Below are 23,597 nucleotides of genomic sequence, written 5' to 3'. Positions count from 1 at the left end.
TTGGTTGAGAACTAAGAAGAAGAAATGTGAGGTTTAAGTTTGTGGAAGAAAGGGAGAAAGAAAGAAGGCATGGCAGGCGAAGGAGTCCGCCACTTGGAGCAGTTGTGAAATTGGAAGCAATGACCACAGAGAAGGCTTATTTGGGCGCTATTTACTATAGACTCCTCCTTCCTGAAAATGTAGGGGTCGGGGACTGTAGATCTGTATTCAAAGCTGATGCAGCGGACAGTTTGCAGGAGGAGGCGTCAAGGCCTCACGGACACAATAGTTTTGTTTGTGCATGTGCTTCAGAGAGCTTTCAGTGACACGTGAGAGAAAGAAAAGCAGCAGCTCGCATCGACAGGTGAGTGCACTCCCCTCTGGACAGGGTAGGACTTGTATGGGAAGTGTCAGGAGTAATGTTAGTAATTGAAGCATTATCCTAAGCCTTGCCTCAGTACTAATGAGGGGAGGCTATACAAAGTTTCACCTTGTTTTGAACAAAATTAGAAGTCTGTATGCGAGTCAGAAATCAAAATGTATTACACATAACTTCTCACATCTTTTTATTACCTAAAGAAAAGAATATACATTTTAGGTATCAAGTGATACACAAGGTAACATTTTCTAAAATTGTGTCTGTTTTCTATGTGCCCATATCTAATCGATAATGTTTTACAAATGTACGTGGTTAACTCCAGATGGCAACTCTGCAAGTGTCTGTCAAATAAACTCATTTTACATAGACCCTACAAGCTTCCACTCTTGTGGAATGTCCTAGTAGGTTCACTCGAATAGTATTAAAATCTGTTTCCACCCCACAATGACCATTTTCTGTTCGAGCATCACAATGAATTCAGGATACGACCAGCAACTAAAGCAAACCTCCACTATGCCAGTAGAGGCATACAGCAGTGTCAGTTCAGTGATGGAAGATACTATGCTGGACTGATTCAGCAAAAGCCTTAGGGTTTAAGGACGAGTCAGGCGTATGCCTTCCCTAACATGAAAGGCCTCCCGGTGACAGGTCCGACAGTGTTGCTACTTAGATATCTGGGTGAACACATACTTAAAAAAAACAAAAACAGTGAGGGAATATGCCCGGACGTATGATTCAGCTGTGAGAAGTCTCAATACCCAAAATGTATCAATGACAGTAGCAATGCATGCACAAACACATTTATGTGTATCAGCACGAAAGGCACATTCTCAATGCAAGACTCAATTCCTGTATTGCACTTTTTCTGAAGGATACAAATGCATCTATGGCCAGGGTTGGCCTGGCCTAGAGAGCAATCTGCCAGTGCCAGGTGGGCCAGTCTAACAGGTCAATTTATGGGACAGTTTTATGGGTGTGTGTGTGGGCCGGCTTGTTGTGTGGTGGGCATCTGCTGGTCATAGGTTTGAATAATGCTACAATTATCCTGGAATATTAATATGCCTCCTGAAAAATAGTGCCTGTAACATGTTGATCATATTTTTGAACCCAGTATAAGATGGCACAGTCATCTACATTGCTTAGTTGGACAACAGTGGTAGAAAATGGGAGCGGAAAGGAAGAGGATAAGACTGAGGAAGGTGCATTGTGGATGCTATAGTCTCATGGAAGACAGTGACAGTGGATCATCAGTACTCTGTGAGTAGAAAAGCAGTAATACAAGTTACATGCTCCAAGCACAGATACCTACAGCTCTCCAACACTCAGAGACAACCCAGATACAATTCTTAGAAAGCTGCTCGATTTACAAATGCGAGCCACATTTTTACACCTCACATTGTATTACTCCCCACACTGTAAATCGGGGCCACAATTAATTTGGTGCCTGGTCCCATTTTCTGTCCCAGTTCCACCCGGTCAATGGATTATAGGTAGAATAAGGGTTTATAAAATTTAGCATTCAAAATATGCTTTCAGGGCTTTGAGGAATCATACAACATGACATGCTGCAGTGCATCAGAAGTCCTCATTTTAGATGATTAAAGCCAAGCCCTACTCCTAACATCTCCAACACCCTTTCCAAGCTATCTTTTGGGATCCACAGACACTGCTTTCTCAGAGCCCGGATAGCCATTCATCAAAGCACTGCATTTCCTAGAGGTTGTTTCCGGCGACTCCCAGTTCATCCTGTAATTATATGGCATCTAGTACAAGTGATCGTTGATTTCCAGTTCTCGCCCTAAAGTGGTCTGTATTCATCATGCGGTAGACATCGGTCATGTGGTGGGGCGTCCCAATGACTTAGGTGCAGTACTTGCACTTGTCATGCTAGCGTACCTGCTCTTGTCCACGCTTGATATACATGAATATGAAGATGTCACTGCTGCAGCTTCTTACCCGTAAGCTCCATTGCTGATCAGCTTGATGTTCTCAAACTCCTCTTCAGAAGGGGCCTTCCTTGGCTCCCCCGAAGCAGCTCGACCCTGAAGGCACAGAAATGCAAAGCTTCATTATTGCTGTGTGGATCAAAGCTTACAAACAGCTGTGCACACGCTACCACAAAGCACTGTTCGCTCAATGACGAAAAACATCCAATTTGCTTTCGCAATGCTCCCGAACTAACCACTTGTTAATTTAGACACATTACACTAATCCCTGAAAAAGGTTTCTCAATCCCCTGCCACAGACGATACTGCATGAAGACTGTAATAGAAGACATTTATATTGGCCACGGGGCCACCGTAGGAGCCAGACTGCACTAAAACAGAGAGAGATCAGTGGAGCCCGAGTCTTAAGATTGAAGCAGCGACAAGGGAGCCGACCAAGCTAAATAAGAAATGAGCTCAACAATCTGGGAAGTAGCGTACTGTGCAACTCATCAAACCCAATGGACTTCACAAAGCAAACATGGCAGCAGAGGTGCCTTTGTACAGTAAAGTTAGGTAGGCATGAGCACGTGCATGGCCAGGGCCTCACTATGCTAGACTGAAGGCAGGTGGCCAAAACAGGACAACTTAATGGATAACGTTCGAACTCTGTTAGCCAAAGTGATTCCAAAGAGCTGCAGTCCAGATCAGTGCACCACGCCTGAAAAACAAACATCTGGATTTGGGAGCCATCTGTGAAAACCTGGCCAATTTTGTTTCATCTGTTTTAGAGTCTGGGACTAGGAACTTCGAGGAGATACTTCAACCAGCCATGTAAATCTGACCTAGCCTGTGTCTGGTTATGTTTCGTTTTTTCCTGTTCATCTTTCAGTTACGCGTGTCTGGCTGGTGGTCTTGGGGCTGGTTCCACGGAGTGAGTGGCTGGGAACGTGACTGTTTTATAGTTAATGCAATGGTTGACAGGTAACAGAAGGTCACAAACTTAAGAATTGTATGTTTACAGCTAAACTAGTGAATGTCTTTTAGTTCAGAACAAAAGAAACACATTTTTGCCTCTCAGAGACGCTTCTTCTGAGGTTTAGACAATGTCTGCAGACATGGGCTGTCGTCTCAATTTCTTCACTTGATTGGAGTCTCCCCAAAATTAGACCGCTATTAACAGTCACACTTGCTGGAAACCACAGTCTGACTGAAGACACCTAACTTTCTTTAGAAACTGCGCAATAAGAAATTTTTAGTTGAATCGTAAACTGTTTAATGAACTTCCTTACGTAGCACCTTAGCATCAGATGTCAAGAAAACGGAAACATTTTATTTTACACACTTCAGTGAAAAATGTATGTTTTACATGAATCGTGTAACGCTGCGTTAATATTCTGGTGAATTTGGAGACAATATAACAAACACCAGCAACACAATCTATGGAACAGGTATCAACCCATGAAGGAAGCATCAGCCCAGGTAGAGAATCGCTCACCGCACACTTAACAGGCTAGGATACTAACAAGGTGAACAATGTTTTATTTGGTCTAAGTTACTTCTGCGTAACACTTGTGAATAAGGACTGACCATAAACTCTAACACCACCCGCAACACCCTGGAGACGCCCTGTGTTCAAGTTTTTGGAGACAAAGTAATGGCATACGTTTCTTTACCTCTGTAGAGTCGTCGGTCTCAGGAGTGTCGGGGTGACTGCTGTCGTAGCTGTGCAATTCTACAGACAAACAACAGAAGAGGAAAAGTGAAGACCGGAACATCATGAGGATACGACAACCTACAGACAATCACAAACATCATCATCTGATTATTGTATATTGATTAACCAGAAGGCACCAAAGCCCAAAATAGAGCTATGCACAGAGATTTGTGCAGCACGGAAGGTTGAGACGCGGGAGGAGGGCCAGTTTACAACTTGGAATGGGAGAAAGCAGGAGGAACACACACACACATTGGGGAAGAATAAAGGACAACATTCTTGTACACCAGCGTCAGAGGGAGCTCGGAGAAATGGAAACAACATTATCTCAGAGTAGTTGCCACAGAACTGTGAGATCCTGAGGGTAACAACCATCTCTTATGGGGGTAAAGCAAAGTGTACTGCGGTCTAGAAGCATGCAACTGCGCCTTATTGCAGAACATGTCAGCAAAACCAGCCACCAGAAGCACGACTACACCCTTGCTGTGATATTCGCATATCTTAGCGGCTGCTTTACAAGGAGTCGCAGGAGTTTACTTCTCCGTTTGTCAACTGGACTCCATTACTATTAGCATTGCATGGTTCGAGGAACACTGTGGCCAGTGCCGACTTAACGCATGGGCACGGTGGCCAGTTGCCCGGGGCCCCACGAGCACAGGGGCCAAACGCAGACCAGAATTTAACACAAATTTTCTGTTAAACAGTTTATTCCTGTGAGTGGTTGTGTAGGCAGGGCCCAGTGCACTGCTTTGCCCGGGGGCCTATAATGCTGTTTAGACAGCCCGACTGTGGCACCACATGGCGAATCCTCCAATGCTCTGAGATCACAGTAAAGCAGTGGCAAGGAAGGGGCTGTGAAGCGGCAATTGGTATTTTGGTGTTTTTCAAGATTATAAGGCATCCAGCCACTAAATTATATTGAACAGAGCAGACTGGGCTCAGCCACACAGTCTTGGTTGGGGGAGGGTAGGGGGTGGGGGGGGGGGCTATAGATTAGACTAATGTTCAGATTTTTCCATAGCACAAGGATCACTTATTAGCACTCTGAAAGCATCCAGATGAAGATTACAAAGGCGTTTGAATATTTAAATACTCCTTGCCCTGAGACCTCAATTATTATGTGTAACACGTGGCGGAGCAGGGATCTCCAGGGCGACCAAGGAACGTGAATTATTAATGTCGGTGAACAGATCTACAATATCCGCGGTGTCACCCCCGCCACCGACCAGGGACTAGAGAAGCATACTAAAGAGCAAGTACTCCCCACACTTCGCTTCTCGTTCCTTCACAAGAGCTGCTTTTACCAATTTCGAAGCTGCACACCACTTGTAGCAAATATTTTGATCAGGTTGCCAAAATTGTATCCATAGTTTTGTCAGGTGTTAAATGCTGGTGTCAGGTAGAGGGCCTGGGTCTCGTTCTTTCAATAAACCTAGCAAGTTTTTTCCAAACTAAAAGATTTTTAGGAAAGATTTTAACTTAATCTCAATAAATATATACAGCGCAGAACACTAAGTGAAGCGAACACTTTACATTTAAATGAGATAGGTGGTGGTCATCATAAAAGAATCGTGCTGGGCCCATGCTCTTTTGTTTTATTAGTATAATAAATCCAGTAGACGAAATTAGAATAAAGTATATTGATAGGGAAGGAGCTGAAACGGCTAAAGATTTGAGAGCGGAGGCACCGAATGCCCAAGATATGTTAACTGTGATGATTGCTTTTTACTTTCTCATATACTAAGATTAAACATTCCGCGCATTCTAATAATTCTTTAAAATTGACATTTTGTTAACTACAATGGCAAACTGCTTTTTGTTTTCAGTGTGAAATGGCTGCGGAGCCTTCTGTAACACCTCCCGTCACAGTCAGCATGTCCCAGTGCGTGGGAGGAGGGGAGGGCACTGATGAGTGATGATCAGGTGGTGCTGCTGAAATGGTGTTGAGTGACACTGACTGGTGCTGAAGGGGTGCTGCGCGAATGCAGAGGAGGTGCTGAGGGTGTTGCACTGTCTACTAGCAGGATATACTGTTAAGAAACCTCACATTACACGCTGTGTTTGGAGAGCAAGATGAGGTATCCCTTGATATCAGTTTTATTTCACTGATGATTGAATCCTAAAAGAATTCATAAAAAGTTGAAAGCGCCTTAAACCAGCTTCCAGTTTTATAAAACAGAGCAATAACAGCATGTTTACTTCTTTAATTGCATCCAAATAATCACACTGTCAAAAGCACAATGTAAATAGGTTGATCCTACTGTCAGCCATCTTCTTAAACTACACTTCCATTAGGCAAGTGTATTATTTACGGTATGGTCATTTGAGCTAATGAAACCAAAAATGTTATAGGATGAAAAACAACATAGCCTCCAGCTGAACAAGCGATCATGAAACCAAAGACAGTGAAGGGGGCGTGGCTAAGCACGCAACGTGAATGGACGCCTCGGGGTAGAGCTCCGCTCCGAGATCCCCTTCCCGGTGTAATTATCCGGTAAATCAGACCCGAAACCAGCCGAGGGCCGACGGCGCGGCAGTAGGACACCATTCTCCGACTCCCTGCCGACTTTGGAGGCGATCGGCGCATCCGCGCCGCACCGAGAGTTCCGAGACGCCAGAGCCGCCCACACTGCATCCGGCCCCGGCGTGAGACCAGGCCGGGCCGGGGCTTCGCCACGTGCCGCAGGCCTCACTCTGAGGCCTACCCACAGACCCTGCGCACGCTGCTGGTGCACTCGAGCGACGCCCGAGACACGACCTGGTGCATTCGAGACCACCGCCCGCAGCGATCCAGCGGCGGAACCACGAGGCCCCCAGCAGCCGACTGAAGACAAACCAGAGCCGGCTGGGAAGAAGACGACCTGTGGCGAAGGGGCGCAACATTCCCGGAGCCTCGCCATCAACCCCCACGCGAGCCGGGTAACCGGATTCAGCCCGAAAAGGTCAGTCAAGCACGCGATACTGGCGGTGGATGGTGCGCAGCGACAGTCGGAGAGAAGGAGCCAGACACCTCCACAGACGTCGTTGCTGGGCGGATCCGGAGGACGGCACGGAACGCCAGAACGCCCGCCACACGGTGTAGAGTAGCTGGGGCCCGCAAGCGCCTACATCCCGGGACACATAGCGAACCTGAGGCCCTCGACACCACGTGGATGCGGACATCCACACAACTCATACCACACGCCGGCACATTGCTATATACATCCAACCTTTTAACAGCCAAGACGGCGCCGGACCACACGAGGCAACACCGCGCCCACCTCTTTCATAAGGCCACGGTGACAAGGTGATCACTCTCTCCAGATCCCCAGACTGAGGCGGTGGAGCAAGTCTGATGTCTACTGGGCCCAGAACTCGAACTGGAACGGGGGCCAGTGGCTCCAATTCAAAGGGCAAAATGGACAAATCTGGGAAAGGCCCCGACTCAGACCAAACAACGGCGAAATTAGACACCATGCTGGCGGCCATGGAGAGACTGGAGGAATCCATACAATTGACCCGTACGTCCCTAGCCACGAAAATCGATAGCGTGGCCATAGACTTGACTCACTTGAGAGCGGACCATAAAAAATTGTCGGAGCGCACCACGACCCTGGAGGGGGACGTGAAAACGCTCAAGCCTCAGGCGGACCAGTCGCACAAGCAGATACAGGATTTATTGAACAGGGTGGAATTCCTCGAAGACAGGGCGGAGGACGCGGAAGGCAGGGCACGCAGAAACAACGTGCGCCTCGTGGGGGTCCCGGAGAAATGGGAGGGAAGAACCCCCGAGGAACACATGGAACAATGGCTGAAAGATCTGTTACCGGAAGGATCACTATCCCCCCACTTTGTGATAGAGCGGGCCCACAGAGTCCCTACCAAACCACTAGCGACAGGATCCAATCCCAGACCCATGCTGCTCCGCATTTTGAATTACCGGGACAGGGATACAATTTTACGGGAAACGCGCAAGCTCCATGAGATCCGGATTGACAACGCGACCGTGATGTTCTTCCCGGACTACACGATACAAGTACAGCGGCAGCGGCATTCGTTTCTGGAGGTGAAAAAGCGCCTGAGACAACTAGGGCTGCAGTATTCCCTGTTATTTCCTGCGAAATTGCGAGTGGTGGCGGGAGAATGCACTCACTTCTTCACTGAACCCACAGTTGTGGAGGCCTGGCTGGACAGTGGAGTAGACACGGTCCCCAAGACTCACACAGGCCCCGCGCCCCGACGACAACCTGGGAGCAGCAGAAGAAGGCGCAGACCCCGCCAACAGACACGGTCTGACGCCAATGGCAAAGCAAAAACTCCCCCCCCGGCAGACGCTACGAGGAAGGAGAAACAAGACGCCCTCCGCCTTGTCATGGAACTCAGTGGATCCCCCACACGAAGCGAGGCAGCAAGCGGCAGCGTACAGGACCTCCCAAGCGACGACGAAGCCATTTATGGGTTGCCAGACTCTCAAACATCGGGGAACAGACCGGATGTCACTCCACAAACAGCAGACTACATCGGATAACTATGTTACGCCCTAACACTTCTGAGAGACATAGCCGGTGACGGCCACACTGCTTCAGGCCCGTGGCCGCCCATGTACCAGTACATGAAACATTGGCTGACGCCCTGGGCCCTACTAGCCGAAGGATGGCCGGCTCGCACTGAACACACCCAGCCTTTGATGGACGAGTGGCCCGGGGAAACCACGGAATCCTGCGACGGGCTGCCACACAGCCCTACAGACGATACATCTGATCGCAGAGGGAGAAGGACACGTAAAGTATGATGGTTTCTATATGTATTAACGGGGTTCCCTGCCTGCACGGGTAGCACAGACTGGTATACCACCCCCGGGATTGAGGCGATCCCACTCACGAAGAAACTATAGACTCATCACCATTGACTGTGCGCATAGCACGTCCACCCCCCTAAAGTTTAAAACTTTGTTGCTCTCCTTGAGAGTATGGACGGGAGCACGATCCGCATCCGACCTTTTGGTATTTTAACAGTTCATGCTGTTCAATGGCTGCATGTTTTGTTGGCCATGTCTCCCCCCCCTTCCTCGTTCGCATTGAAGTGGTCAAAGCTTATATGTCTTAACACATTTGTGGGTGACGCCTGTCGGGTGGCGGACATGGAGTGCATGGGGAGGGTCAGAGGGGCCAGGGCGGGGGAGCTCGCTTTAAAATGTAATGTCTGCTGTTAAGATGTGCACGTGGAACGTGCGAGGTATTCACACACCTACACGCCGCTTTCAGATTCACTCCTATTTGAAACGACACCACGTCCAAATCGCTCTACTCCAAGAGACGCACCTTAGCAATGCGGAAGTACCCACACTGAGACGCAGGTGGCGCGGACAGCTACATGCCACGGGTTTCTCGTCCTATGCTAAGGGAACACTGGTGTGGGTTCGACCGGGCTTACCCTGGACGACATTGGGAACACATATAGATCCAGAGGGGCAGTATGTCGCGATACAAGGCAGGCTCGACGGTAACCCACTGGTCCTGGTCTCGGTGTACGCGCCTAATACTGGATTGGCAGATTTTCTTGCAAAATTATCAGCCACATTAGCCCCCTGGCACGGAATCCCCTGGATCCTAGGTAGGGACTACAATAGCACACTGGACACTGCCCTGGACCGCTTACACCCTCCACCCCCCAACTCACAGGCTCAACACACCGCGAACTCGCTCCAAGCATGGGCCACCCAATGGGATATACACGACGCAACCCAAACACTAGACACTACTCATATTACTCGGGGGCTCACGCACTATATGTACGGCTAGATAGGTTCATGGTGTCTAGCGAGCTCTTACCACACATCGCTGAAACTTGTTACTTGGGCCGCACGCACTCTGATTATAACCCACACGTTATGGACCTGTTCTGGGAGCAACCGCGACCCCCGATTCCCACATGGAGGCTGCAACCTGATCTCCTACTGGACGGTCCGCTCCAGAGCTCCATAGCTGCACAAACAGCGCAATATTTTGAAGACAACACTGGCACGGCATCGTCACCTCAAATAGAATGGGACGCGTTCAAAGTGGTCCTCAGGGGGCACTGTCTGGGCACACAGGCTCACTCCCGGCGCCAGCTAGAAATAGACCTCAAGCGCCTGGAGTCCACTCTGCACCAAACAGAACAGACTGCGACCACTGACGACAGCGCTGCCTTGCTAGGAGCACGTGCGGAACACGACAACTGATAGATCGGTTGAAACACATCAACTATGCGGCCCACTCAGCACGTACACACCACATCGGGGATAAACCTGGCAAGTTGTTAACCTGGCTAATACAACGCGAGGAGCGCACATCGCCAGTGACAGCGATTCGCCTGGCCAATGGCCAGGCGGTATACACCCAGACGCAGATACACGGAGCCTTTGTGACGCACTACAATGAGCTGTACAAGTCCCGATTGCTGGCCACGCGCGCGACCATCGAATCCTACCTAGATGACATAGCACTGCCTATCATAACAGACGACCAACGTGACGACCTGGGTGCCCCCCTGGAAGCAGATGAGTTACGAGAGGCCATATTCGCACTCCCGAATGGTAAAGCCCCTGGCCCAGATGGGTTACCGGCGGAATATTACAAAGCCTACTCCGACATACTCATCCCCGAACTCCTCAGGGTGTATTCGGCGGCACTAGATGACTCAGCACTGCCTAAGTCAATGAACGAGGCGACGCTGGTGTCTCTCCTCAAGGACCGTGACGGCATGCTTCTTGGGTCGTACAGACCGTTGGCGCTGTTAAACACGGATTACAAGATATTGGCGTCGACCTTAGCCAGACGCCTGGCGGCCCTGGTGCCTGCCTTGGTGCACGCGGACCAAAATGGCTTTGTGCCCGCCAGATGCACCTCCCACAATATAAGAAGGCTGTTCCGTGTCCAGGCCTACGCAGTACCAGACTGGCCACGCTCGGGTTGCCTGGTTCTCGACCTAGAGAAGGCATTCGACTCGGTCGAATGGCCTTACCTGCAGTCTGTCTTGCGCAAATTCGACTTAGGCGACGACTTCATCGAACTAGTCAGACTATTATATAATCAACCGGAAGTGCGAGTTCGCACAGGCAAACTGATGTCTGACTCCATCAAGGTTGGGCGCGGCACTAGGCAAGGCTGCCCACTGTCCCCTTTGCTGTTTTCGCTAGCGATAGAACCCCTAGCCAAGACATTACGCGCCAGGGGCACACACTGGGGCATCCCCCTAGCGGACGGAATACACATAGTATCGCTATATGCGGATGACTTGCTCTTATACGCCAAAGACCTCACCTGCATACCGCCGGAACTGTCAGAAATCTTCCAGTCCTTTGGAACTGTGTCGGGCCTTAAGGTCAACTGGGCCAAGTCAGGGGCGTATGCTTTCAGCCCAGACATCCCGGACACAGAGATAGTGATCCAAGGCGAACGGCTACCATGGCACCACACAATGTTCAAGTATCTAGGCATATACATCTATAGAACACCCCAGGACATCCTGGATGGCAACCTCACACGCGCCATAACATCCATTAGATCCCAGATTTCCTTCTGGAAGACGCTCCCACTTAATGTACCAAGCAGAGTGACACTGACGAAGATGATCGTCTTACCCAGACTCCTGTACTATTTTGCCAACATCCCAACATATGTCCGAGCCCGCACTTTCAGAGAACTGGAGACCATGATTAGGGACCTGTTATGGAATACCGGAAGGCCTAGGGTGGCCCTGAGGAAACTCTACGCCCCAGTCAATGATGGGGGCCTTGCAGTACCAAACCAAGAACTCTATTACCTAGCGGCGCAGTTACAGTGGGTGACGGCCTGGCTAGCGGGCAGAAACCTGGCAGACACAGCCACGGCTGCTGGTATGTTGACACACGCCCAGATCCACTCCCTCTTCCACCCCTTGGCAACCACCAGAAGAGCGACTCAACTGCACACGGCCGTGGCTGTTACATGCTACACCAGGAGCCTGAAGCTCACTAAACATACTAAACCGTACGCACCCGCGTTACCACTCCTGGGCACGCCCACAGCCTCGACTGTCATCTCAGAGGCAGCCCTAGAACACTGGACACGCACAGGGGTGGATACCATGGCGGACCTATATGCTGATGGCGCATTACTACCTTTTGCGACACTGGCTGAAGATACTGGTCTCCCGGCGGGGCAGTCTCTACTACACGCCTCCATAGTACTGACATACTCGCAAAAGTGGGGAACAATAGCGGAGGAACCACCCACACACCAACTAATACAGCATCTAAATGTCATGGGAAATGGCACACATGTAGTACACTGGCTGACCTATGCACTACTATCACACACACAACAAAACCTACAGCCATTACGAGACAAGTGGGCGGCTGACAGGGGCAGGGACTGGACAGAGGGGGAGTGGACAATGATGTTAACGGGCCCGAGAAACATCCCATGAAATGCACGATTCAAGCTAATCCAATTCTACATTCTACACCGTGCGTACCTATCCCCAGACAAAATTAATCCATACTTCCCGGGCGCCGCGGCCAGTTGCCCGCGATGTGCCCTGGAGGGCGCAGACATATTGCACATGCTATGGCGCTGCCCGCACCTCCAAACATATTGGCAGACACTAATACCGATACTGGAACGTTGCACCGACATGAAAATACCACACACGTGGGAGGCATGCATACTAGGCATATACAAACGAGCCAAGCACAACAAAGTCCCCTCTCGTTTCTGTGATCTAGGCCTCATAACAGCCAAACGGCTGATCACGAAACACTGGAAACGACCCCCCCCCCCCTTGATGACGCATTGGCGTGCCTCCCTAGACAACTGGGCGAAAGTGGAACGCATCACACTGCGCAATGAGGAAACTGCGGGACTGCGGAAGTTCCCGATCGCAACATTGTGGGACGAAATGCTAGGCTCCTTGCACAAAGACACTCAAACGGAGTCCACCGCAACGACAACCACAAATTGCGACCTTGACACTCCCGGTGGAGACCTAACCACCCAACCTCAAGATGCCACTGCAGCACCCGCAGGCGTAGACACACAGTAACCAGGACAACTCCACCTGACGCCCTAAGCACATTCCACACCCACTGCCCCGGGCCCCTTGACCCTCCCCGCCGCTGAGAGACGACCCACCAACACCGCTCCAAGACACCCATGGCTCCACAATGCACAGACAGGTCCCAGCCCTAAATCACGCACCCAGCATCCGAGCGATTGATGACCACACTCCCACCTCAGCCCCCTTTTTCGGCTTAGCCCCTGTTTCACATTGTTCATTCATTTCTTTTTTCTTATTCTTTATTGAAATAATCTGTACAATATACTGAACAGACGGGAACAGTTATATTACATCATTGTTGAACTGTATGTAACACTGTACCATTGAGAATTGTGATGTGCCCCGCGACTGTGACAGACATCCTTGAGATGTGAACAACCGCATGATGTACCAATGGAATTGCCTTTTATTCTGTGATTTCAATAAAAGATATATTTGGAAAAAAAAATAAAACCAAAGACAGTGAAAAACCAGATAAGGACATAATTTGCAGCCCTCGGCTAAGCGCGTTTGGAAAGCAAAACAAGCCGAGGCAAAAGAAAAAGTAGCGCGCCGCAACTAAGATATATAGCAGATAGTGAAGTGATCCACATAACAGGGCCAATCTCCAGGGTGTGACCAAAACAGCAAAAGGAGGGACACATGTAAACTATTCACCAACGAAAACAGAGGAATTTCGAAAGGCACATGAAGGAACAAATGAAAATGGATGGGCGTGCTGAAAGTCCATACAGGAGATACAGTATGTCTCGAGAGACAGCGAATGTGAGACCTAAAAAACCCTTTTGCTCACGTGGTTCCCATGGAGGTTTTCATCAACATAGTGCTTGATTACTTGGTACCCGCAGCAACCAAACAGGACTCCAAGATCCTCATTCTGCCCAGAGCAGTATTTTGGTGTGCTAAGTTTGAAGGAAATGCTATCATCCGCTGCACTCCCTGCCTAATGGCTCCCTTTGGTCCCTTTCTATGGTGTTCCCGAGACTGAGGGAAAGTCTTGTCTTTCAGGTTTTCGGACCTGTCCGCAGCACTTGGATCATTCACACTCTGTCCTCTGAGTGCCCCTTCCTTGTTGCTTGAACTTCCAGCAATGCCACCTGCGGTAGCAGATTTTTTGAAAAATTGACTTTTCTCCCCTGTGAGAAGTCCTTTGGAGAAATAAAAGAGGCTGTATCAAGCAGTGTAGACAATGGAGCTATCAGGTCATAGGGAAGGATAACTACTGGTAAATGTAACGTCCACTTGTGTAAAGGTCACTGAAAAAAACAAAAAAACTATTTCATGTAGGCACCAACAAAGCTGCCGGCCCATACTGTTAAGCTGTAGATTCCAACCTTTGGAGAAATAATATTGCCTGATAAAGCAGTTGTCAAACTTACTTTGGTCTTGGACATTAAGGTTGCTGTCCTCCATATTTATTTATTTATTTATAAAGTTTTATATGGCGTGAACAAGATATGACTGGAACTTGGCTCACAGAGCATTGGTAGGGAAAAGCGCCAATGGAGGAATCGAGGGTTGAGGACAGTTTTTATATTTTGGCTGAAAAACCAACCGCCAGTCGAATAATGGCTGTTTTCATTGTTGTAATTACTTTTGAGAGGAAATGGAGTGACTTTCTATTTACCAAATTTTCGAGACTCCGAATCCAGCACTCTTTTTTAGGGATTTGTTGGTGTCTGTCAAAGTTTCATTCAGCACATGGCTCCTCTGAGGTTTGACATCTGATGTGCTTCGGTTGCTTGCGGGCTTTTCCTTTCCTGCCACTGTATATTACCCATAGTGAAAAGAAAACACACATTTTGTGCTTTCTCAAATCAACAAAAAGCTGAAGCTACCTAATGACATGGTTATCTTTACAATAAAAGACAGAAAAGACGTGACAAAAGCAGACAGTTTCTTAATGAAGCAGAACCATCTCTAAACAAAATTACAGACCACCAGCAGGAATAAAAAATAAAGTAATCCAACAGCTGCACTATTAAAAGAGCCATCCAGTGAATGATGTCACAATAATTCCCAAAACAGGGGTGAGCGAAATTCCCCTAATTATGTGGGGTTTCATCAAAATTACGGGAAATTACACGCAATTCAAATCCAGCATTCAGCGCTATATTTTAGTGCAAAATACGTGTATGTGTACATTTCAGAAACAAGGATGCATTTTTCACCCAAAAAATAGCACGACAAACACAATTACTGTAAACAACAGGCACTCGTATCAGGTCATTTGTGTTGTTCCTGCGTTTCCACCTAATTTTGCAGCGAAGGTTGCATAATTACACAACATTTCATAATTTTAGGATTTTTGGGCAACAAACTTTAAGTGGAGTTCCAGAATATACTGGCATGATTGAATTCTCACCCAGGCCTATAAAATCCCAGCAGACAACAAACAAACGTACATTTAATAATGCCTATAGCTGATGATTGCTAGTGATAGAGGACTGGGCAAGGGAAAAAAATCCCTACACTGGATGGTCCCTTTAAGTAAAAGAGAGCGACCTATCACACTTGAGTAAATACCAGCTGCCTATTTACTGGCACGTCTATCAGTCTAATCCTCGACAAGGTTGAGTTTGTGGAAAAGATGGGCAAATGCTGCTACTGCAGGAGCACCCCAAATCCACTGCTTTCACTGGAGAAGATCTGCTGAATGATGCATCTGCAAGGACCCTCATATTTCTTTGGTAATCCGGCCTTTTCTGGCAGCTCCAAAGCCACAAAAAGCAGAGCTGGATGCCATGAAGCCCAAACTCTAAGTCAAGTTTTTCCCCTGTGCAACCCTAGGAGCTTGGAATTGTCTTGAAGACTTTGCCCGAAGGTTGCATAGTCCAAGAAAGCAGCCACATAGCCCAGCCCCAACCAAAGTGCACACAGACGACACACCTTGGTTAAAGACAACACTTTTCAACCTATTCGCAGTCCCCCAACCCCCTTTCAGGCAAGAGCAAGTATCTTGAGGTGGTCCACCACCATCTTTGAAGAAAAATCTTTGACATTCAAGATGCAGCTTCGATGAGGCTCCTAAAGTTCTCCAAAGTGTGGTTTCAGTGAGCAGCTCTCCATGGACCCAACTCTCACAAACTAATCTTGCGGGCTCTGCAAGACTTCTGAAAATGACACGCAATGTACTGAGATACGGTCTGTCGGATGAATACAAGCGCTGTGCCAAAGCCCGTCTCCAGCAGGTTCCTGGGCCGCCTCTCCAAAGAGTCATTTGAAATGAATTTATATTACATGAAAGTTAAACAGAATCCCCTGCCAAGCTCTTCATTGCTTCTTGGTTTCTGTGCGGAATGAGATTCCCTGCCAGCGTCACACATCATTTACCACAGATCTACTTCGAGAAATTAAAATGAAATCAAATAAATATAGCTGAGAGAGTAATGAGTGAAATTAGAGAGTTTGGCAAATTAGAACTGAGGTGGGGGAGGTGCTGACAATGATACACACTGCTCAACAGGTCCACCCTCCCCCGCTAGCCACATGTACACCGATTTACACACCGGCAAGAACTGGGGTGAAAGGATACACATTATAGTAATAACACTTTATAGTAATAACACTCTACCCACAAGGGTCTTACATCAATTAACAAAACCACTCCCCAATAAACATAACCCAGATTCAACTCATGCCCTTCTGGCAAGGAGGAAGCTACAGTTCACTCCCTCCCCTCCTCTATGTTAATGCAACCCAGACCGGAACTCCCCTAGCACCGGAACTCACCCCTGGGTAACCTGCTCGTACCCCAGACAATCATGTGATTTTATCAGCTCTGACAATAAACCCAAGAGCATTCAGAATCAAGACAGCAAACTTTAGCAAAACCAGCAGTTTTGGTTTATTTTAAATATTAACTGTGCAATCTGTAAATTGCTGTGTGATGCATTTATAAGCACATATAACATCCACAGAGGCCTCCATATGAATGTAGATAATACACAAAGACACGATCATTTTTAGGAATAACCCCGAGCATGATAGCAGGGTGGTACATAAGGACAAAAAGACAGATCTGCAGATAGAGAGGTGATGATCTTGACTGGCAAGAGATGGGAGAAAACCGTAGCAAAACCCTTCATATAAAAGTTACGTGCTCAATTCACTGATAATGTGGGTCTGAGTAACTAATTCTTACATGTGTCAGGTGCTGCGTTACAGTAAGTGTACTACCTACGTGCGGGAGGCAAACGCTAAAGCATGGGGACTTATGCAAAGGAGTGCAAGGACATATGCATGGTCTCAGTGGTAGCTCATCTCATGAGTCAGCGCGGAGAAGGCTAAGAAAGAGTGTGCATCTGCCTAACGTGCCCCGCTGTGCTGTATGCTTAAACTGAACCCAGTGGATTTCACTTGAGTCGCTGGCTGCTGCAGGCTCTGGCAGTGGCAAGATGGTGCAGGACCCTCCATGGGCAAAGAGAGGAAGGGATGTATCGCTGAGGGGCTGCTTTAGCTCATCCCTCATAAGGCAGCAGCACAAGGGATTTGGGCGTGAGGCACTCTAAAATTAAATGAGATTAACTGCTGTGTGAAGCTTGAAATTATTGGAAGGCCATCGTCCACACTAGGCACTTCCTAGTCTGGAATAAATATGGAACACAGCTCTGCCCGCACGGATTGTCTAGCTGAAAAAACCTGGGCAAACTGCTATGTTTACACTTTTCCACATTCCAAGGCCATTAAAAACCAGAACACATCCACAGTTAACCTCATGCGTGCGGGCACGTTGCGCTGTGCTCATGACGAGCTGAGCTCGTCATAACAGCCGCGGCGCTCACACGCGGGGATAGTGCCCCCGCTGTGCTGAGCGTTCTGAGGAAACTGGTGTGATTGTGACGAGCTCAGCTCGTTATGAGCACAACGCCACCGTGCTGCGTGACGAGGGCGCTGTGCCCGCCCCCCCTACCCCCCGCACAGCGGGTGAATTACCCCCGCGGTGAAGGGGTTAAGACCCAGGACCACAACATGTGCCACAGATAGCAGTATATGTCAAATATTGCTGCCGGTTGTTAAGCCACAGGAGTATTAAACATCTTGATGATGCATTTTTGGCCCCTCTGTGCCTAAACTGAGACACTTCCTTCCACTCTGAGGACTCCACAAAGGAAGTCTCTCCATGTTGTGGATTTTTACGTCACCATAGGGTCCATCTCCCTGTCCAGCATATGTCCTCCGTGCAAACCTAACAGGCTGGGGTTAAGAAGACTTGTACAAGTTAAGTAGCACACACTCTTAATACCTCTGTTACACAACACTACATTATTTACAGCCTTCCAAGACATACAAAGCAACCCCAGCAACAGACTATATTTTTTAAACACACTGAAATAAACTGGTTTAATTAATTTATATTAATTTATTGATGTCCAACACAACACAGATTGAACTGCATGATGGCACAGTTGGGGAAAGGGGCGGAATACGATTAGAAAAGCATTACCAAACTGTTCAACGGAGCAACCAACTCCTGACCAACTAACAACATTAGAAAATGGGATACTGGATGTGCGTGGCGTTGGTGGGCTTCAGGTTTGATTTTAACAGGAAGTGAATTTTAGGCGGCAAGCAGTCTTTCCTAACAGGAATAGTGTTATTTCAGTAACATCTTTCTGAGTTTTTTTGCTACAAAGGTAAACTAGCAGTACAAATTGACATAACATTTTTGGAGAGCGAGTTAACCATGAGAGCAGACAAAATGTAAAAAGAGAAGGCATTGAAGCAAAAAAGGTCATCAAAAGGGTGACAACTCATTATAACCTAGTTAGGACAAAAATATAGCTACACATTAGCAGCAATTGCTTCATCTCCCAAAAAAGAAGATACACGAACAATATTTGACCTAATCGAAATGTCTAGCAATTGAAAAACATCCTTGGGCCCATCATGGTTCTTATTGATAAAAGATTTGAAGGGTGTCCAAGTTTTTCAATCAAACAGAGTGGTTTCAGTGCAGACTTTCATCTAACCAGACCTCATATTTTAACAAAAAATGGGAAACAAAAAGCAGACTAAGGCATAGCGACTTGCAACCGTGCATGGTTCAACAATAACAATTCATACATGAATAAAGATGACCTTTAGCAAGTGAATACAAACGAACACATCTGCAAAAGTAAGCTGCAGGCATCTTACCCTCCAGGGGATCCCGAGTGAGCCCAAGCTGACTGATGATGTAGCGTGGAATGTCCGACTTGATACCTTCCCCTTCCTTTGCATGACCTTCAGCGGCTTCTAACAGATGGTAGAACTCTTCCGGGTCAAACTCCTACAAAAAACAGACCAACCGTCAAGATCAACTTAAAATTTCAGAGTTCATGCACCAATGCTTACGCAAGTAAGGATGCAGGGCAATCCGTGTTCCCAGGGATCAAGGTTGCATGTTTAGTCCAGGGAGCTGTAGTTAGGAGTTTCACTGAATTGGGGGCGTGGCTTGACTGCTATTACCAGGACAGCATCATGGCTGATCTGCATGGTGCCAGTCCCTGTTTGTGGCCGAGAAGAATGTATGCATTCCACCATCCCTTGTTTTATTTACGTTTTGTTTTTCCCAGTTAAGAATTTGAAGTTCAGGGTTTGGGATAAGCACAAGTTCCCAACTGGAGTATTCACACTGCACTGTTTGTTTTTTAAGTACTCTCTTGCACTGTAGCCTGTTCCAAAGGAGGTATAAAAACAAGTCTGTGTTCATGCATATTTAAAAATCAGATAGCTAATAAAACCACGGATTTGAAAGCTTTCTATCGCTTTCAGTGAATTCTCTAAGCATTAAAAAGGAAAAACCGAGAACGCATGAAAAACTCAGATAACTTTTTTTCTGCTCCAAGACCTTGAGAAGTATTTTTTTTGCATTTAGTCATCCCAGGTTGGGCTCAGTATCGAGGATTTCTGAACTTATCGTCTATTTGGGTGAAATGGAGCAAAATCCAGGTCAAGAACCCTTAAATTGTCCTTCAGGCCATCTGCAGGTTCTCATGCTTGGCGGTCCTGCGCCTTCAAGGCATTGTTTCAACACAAGAGGCATATACCTTCAAACAAGCACTGTGGTTCCATGGGCAAAACTTTCAGTCAGTCCTATATAATGCAAGTTGTGTAATTATATTTTACAAAGGGACCCTCTCTTATAAATGGATGTCATTCAGGATATTTGGGACGACATCCACTTCTACTGCTACATGCCCTAACAGTCTGCTTGTCAGAGCCCCCCCCCCGCCCCCCCACCTAGATTCTCGGTAGCAGTCTATACACATCACTTTCTTGTACTCTGCTTTCTCCGTGACCTTTCCTAAATGCATGTCAACCAATCAATCAGGACACTTGTAGAGCGCACTACATGTTCGTGCTTCTGTGACCCAGAGGCATGTATACAGCCCTTGCGTTATGCAAAGCAGCACACTGATCCTCAGAACTATATTTGTATTCTGTAAACCTTTCCGATAAAATTACAATAAGAAATCAGCCTTTAGGATCGCCAATAAAATAATATTGTTCACTTTACAAACCTTGGTCAGCGAAAGTATACTATCTTCCCCCTACTTCCAGTGCCTAGATGCCATCTATTTTGAGAAGTCCTTCTTCTGCTGTATAAAAATACCCACAATTACATCTTCCCATAGCGAATAGATAATGAAAATGACTCACTGGTGCTTCTCTGAGGAATCTAGAATGCCAGGAGGTGATAGAGTGAATGAGAAATGTCTGCACTGAAGGAGGTCCCTTTCAGAAGGAAATATCCTTAGAAGACCAATCCATGCCAACGGAAGATGACGAGAGGTCTCCTGTAGAGACTGCACCACTGCCATTGGAGAAGAGCATTCTTGCTCAGTCACTATGACATTTTTCTTAGGCAATTAAAGGAGCACAGAGGTCCTTCGAGGACACCAGCCCCGCTACCATTCTTCAAAGAAACAACTGATTTGAGTCTATTAACCCGTTGATAGTGTGGCAAGCATAGGCGGTGTAGACAGCTGGCTCTTTATGTGATATATCAAAAATCTGGCATACTGTGTAAAGAGTACAGGGGTTCCCTTACTAGTAGATAAGTGCTTGCTCTGCAATCCTGAAGTGCTCTAAAATGAGGAAGTGCGGTTGAGCAGCCTTAGGCTTAACACAAGAGTTCTGCAAGACATTTGTAAATACACACAATGATTAATAAATGACACACACAACTCAAGACGGAGATCCATACCAATTTATAAAAATGCCTAGTACCTTTATATATCAGAGAAAAATCGCTCAGGTAAGTAAGTTTTTTAAATATAAATTATTTTTGCTTTAAAAAGTGGACACTGCAATTTCTGAGTACTACAATGTTATCCTATGGAAGGAAGAACAAGTTCTGCAAATAGGTACAGTACATCGACTTACAGGACCAATCTCCAGGAGTTAAGGTGAGTGGTGGGCAAGATCCAAGGCAGCACCAACAGTACACCACCAGCAGCACAAAGGGGGCTGCGTGCAGGGTGCAAATCAGCGTCAGGAGCCTGATGCGTTTCAATGGGGATCGGTCACTGTTAAAAGAGGCCGCAGGCTCGGCTAGGAAACCAGTAGGGCTGAACCAGCAAGTGGACTCAGGCCTTGTGATGCTCAGGGATGGGGAACACCATTGGTACTCTTCTCCAAGGCCTGGGTGACAGGAGCAGAGGTGTCCTAGGCATTCGGTTTTCCTTACCAGAGCAGTTCAGGGGGCCTGAGTGCAAAGGCCGAAGGCGACGTCCGGGGGTCCAAGAGGGATGAAATCACAATTGATTGGAATTCTGGAGGGATGCCCTGTTGGCACCGGTTACCCACTTCAACTTGTGCTGGAACCGATGGGTGCAGTTATGGCTTCGGGGGGTCAGGTTTTGGAGGTTCCGCAGGCCCCAGATTCTTCTCATTTGGACATTCCTTAGAACAGGCCTGCTGCTCACGGGAGGTCTTGAGTCTTTTTCAAAGGCAGGCAGTTCTCTTAAGTTTCTGGAGTCAGGACGAGTCAACTTAGGTGCCGTTTCGGCAAGGGATGTAGACAGGCTGGCACAGTTGGTACCAGGTCAGCTGTTTCTTCTCTCCTCTTAGGTCATCAGGATCTGCTTCTCTGGTGCCAGGGACTCCCCTAAATACTGAATTTGGGGCAATGGGGTAGTAGTCAACAGGCTACTGACCCTTGCGGTCACTACGCCCCTTATATGACCACTTCCTGTGGGAAATGGGAATAACCCTGTCCCAGAATTCCTAAGTAGGCCGTCACAAAGCTGGCTACTTCTGAATAATGGTGTCCACCTCACAGTAGCCCACCTTGGGAGGGAGGGGCGGTACTTGCCTGGAGTAGGCAAGCCTACCTGACTAGCTTATTTTCTCACCTGCCCAGGTGCCAAGGGAGCTGTGCACAGATTTGCATTCCAAAGGCAGCAGCTTCTTTGACGTTTGCCTGCCCAAGGAGGCTAACCAGCAGGTCATCTTGGGGAAAGGGGTTTTACACCCTCTTCCCGGACAGGCTTTTGTTCTGGGTCTCCTGAGAGCAAAAGCTTTCCACCCTAAGAGGTCAGAACAGCGTCTTGGGTGGCAAGCTGGCAGAAACCAGTCAGCAAGCACACCAGATGCGGGTAGATTTTCTGGGGGCACCTCTGAGGTGCCCTCTGGAGGTGTGTATGGGTAAATCTAACACTAGCATCATTATGGAGTTACCAATAGGAGATGTTTGATACCAAACATCTCTATTTTCAGTGAAGCCATCATGTAGATGGAGGATCTCGTTTTCATCAGTGTCCTGCACATGTTTTAAAATGGCTTCCATGTCCACTTGCCCTGGCAGTAATAGGATTGACCAGCACTGGGGCATATCTGCTCGGGCAGGTGTGCCCTCACATGTAATATACAGCACCCTGCCTTACGGCTATTAGGCCTGCTGTAGGCATGACTTACAAATATGGCATGCAGTGGTAGGGGACATGGCACACAGGGATGTGTGACATATTGTGTTTTCACTTTTGTCGGCACCAGGACATGCAGCCTGTAATGTCAGTCTTGCATGTGCCTTGTGAGGGGTCCTCTAGGGTGCACAATTTGTGCTGCTGACCTTAGGGGCCATCTATAGTACCTCAAGCCCTAGGTACTAGCGGTACAATTTACTAAGGACCTACAGAGGGTGCTATAGGTTTTGCCAATTGGGGGAACAATTGTATAGTTTTTAGGGAAAGAACACTGGTACTGGGACCTGGTTAGCAATAACCCAGTACACTTCAGTCAAAGTTGCATCAATTACCAGACGAAAAGTGGCGTGGGGAGGTACTGCAACAAAAACCCAGTTTCCTACAGGTGGTTACAGTAGCATTAATTTTCAGGTGACTGAGACAGGTTTATTTATTTATTTGAAAGTTTTATAGAGGGTGAACAAGATCCTGACGGATATCAGAGCGCTATACAACTATTAAAAATTACTCATACATGAAATATAACATATCCACACATATGTACAAAACATATAGTAAGCGGCATAGTAAGATGTAACATCCAAATGTCTTGTGGTTGAGGGCGCGCCTGCATCATGTCACAGGGT

The 23,597-nt window shown here is 47.6% G+C and overlaps 1 protein-coding gene across 7 annotated transcripts in view; it reads right to left on the bottom strand.

The window, feature by feature from the left end:
* The window catches only part of LOC147747076 (microtubule-associated serine/threonine-protein kinase 2-like), a 1,134,689-nt gene that overhangs the window by 90,181 nt on the left and 1,020,911 nt on the right, over nucleotides 1–23,597 (bottom strand). For all 7 annotated transcript variants that reach the window (XM_086952330.1, XM_086952331.1, XM_086952332.1 and 4 more), the window contains 3 exons: nucleotides 19,199–19,331; nucleotides 3,960–4,018; nucleotides 2,315–2,400 (listed from right to left, as the gene is read on the bottom strand). In XM_086952330.1, coding sequence (XP_086808456.1) covers nucleotides 2,315–2,400; nucleotides 3,960–4,018; nucleotides 19,199–19,331 — 278 coding nt within the window. The remainder of the gene's footprint in view (nucleotides 1–2,314; nucleotides 2,401–3,959; nucleotides 4,019–19,198; nucleotides 19,332–23,597) is intronic.

The sequence above is a fragment of the Lissotriton vulgaris genome, chromosome 1_1, assembly GCF_964263255.1.
Source record: "Lissotriton vulgaris chromosome 1_1, aLisVul1.2, whole genome shotgun sequence".
In the NCBI taxonomy this organism is placed as follows: Eukaryota; Metazoa; Chordata; class Amphibia; order Caudata; family Salamandridae; genus Lissotriton; species Lissotriton vulgaris.
This window is presented reverse-complemented; position numbering and strand designations above follow the sequence as displayed.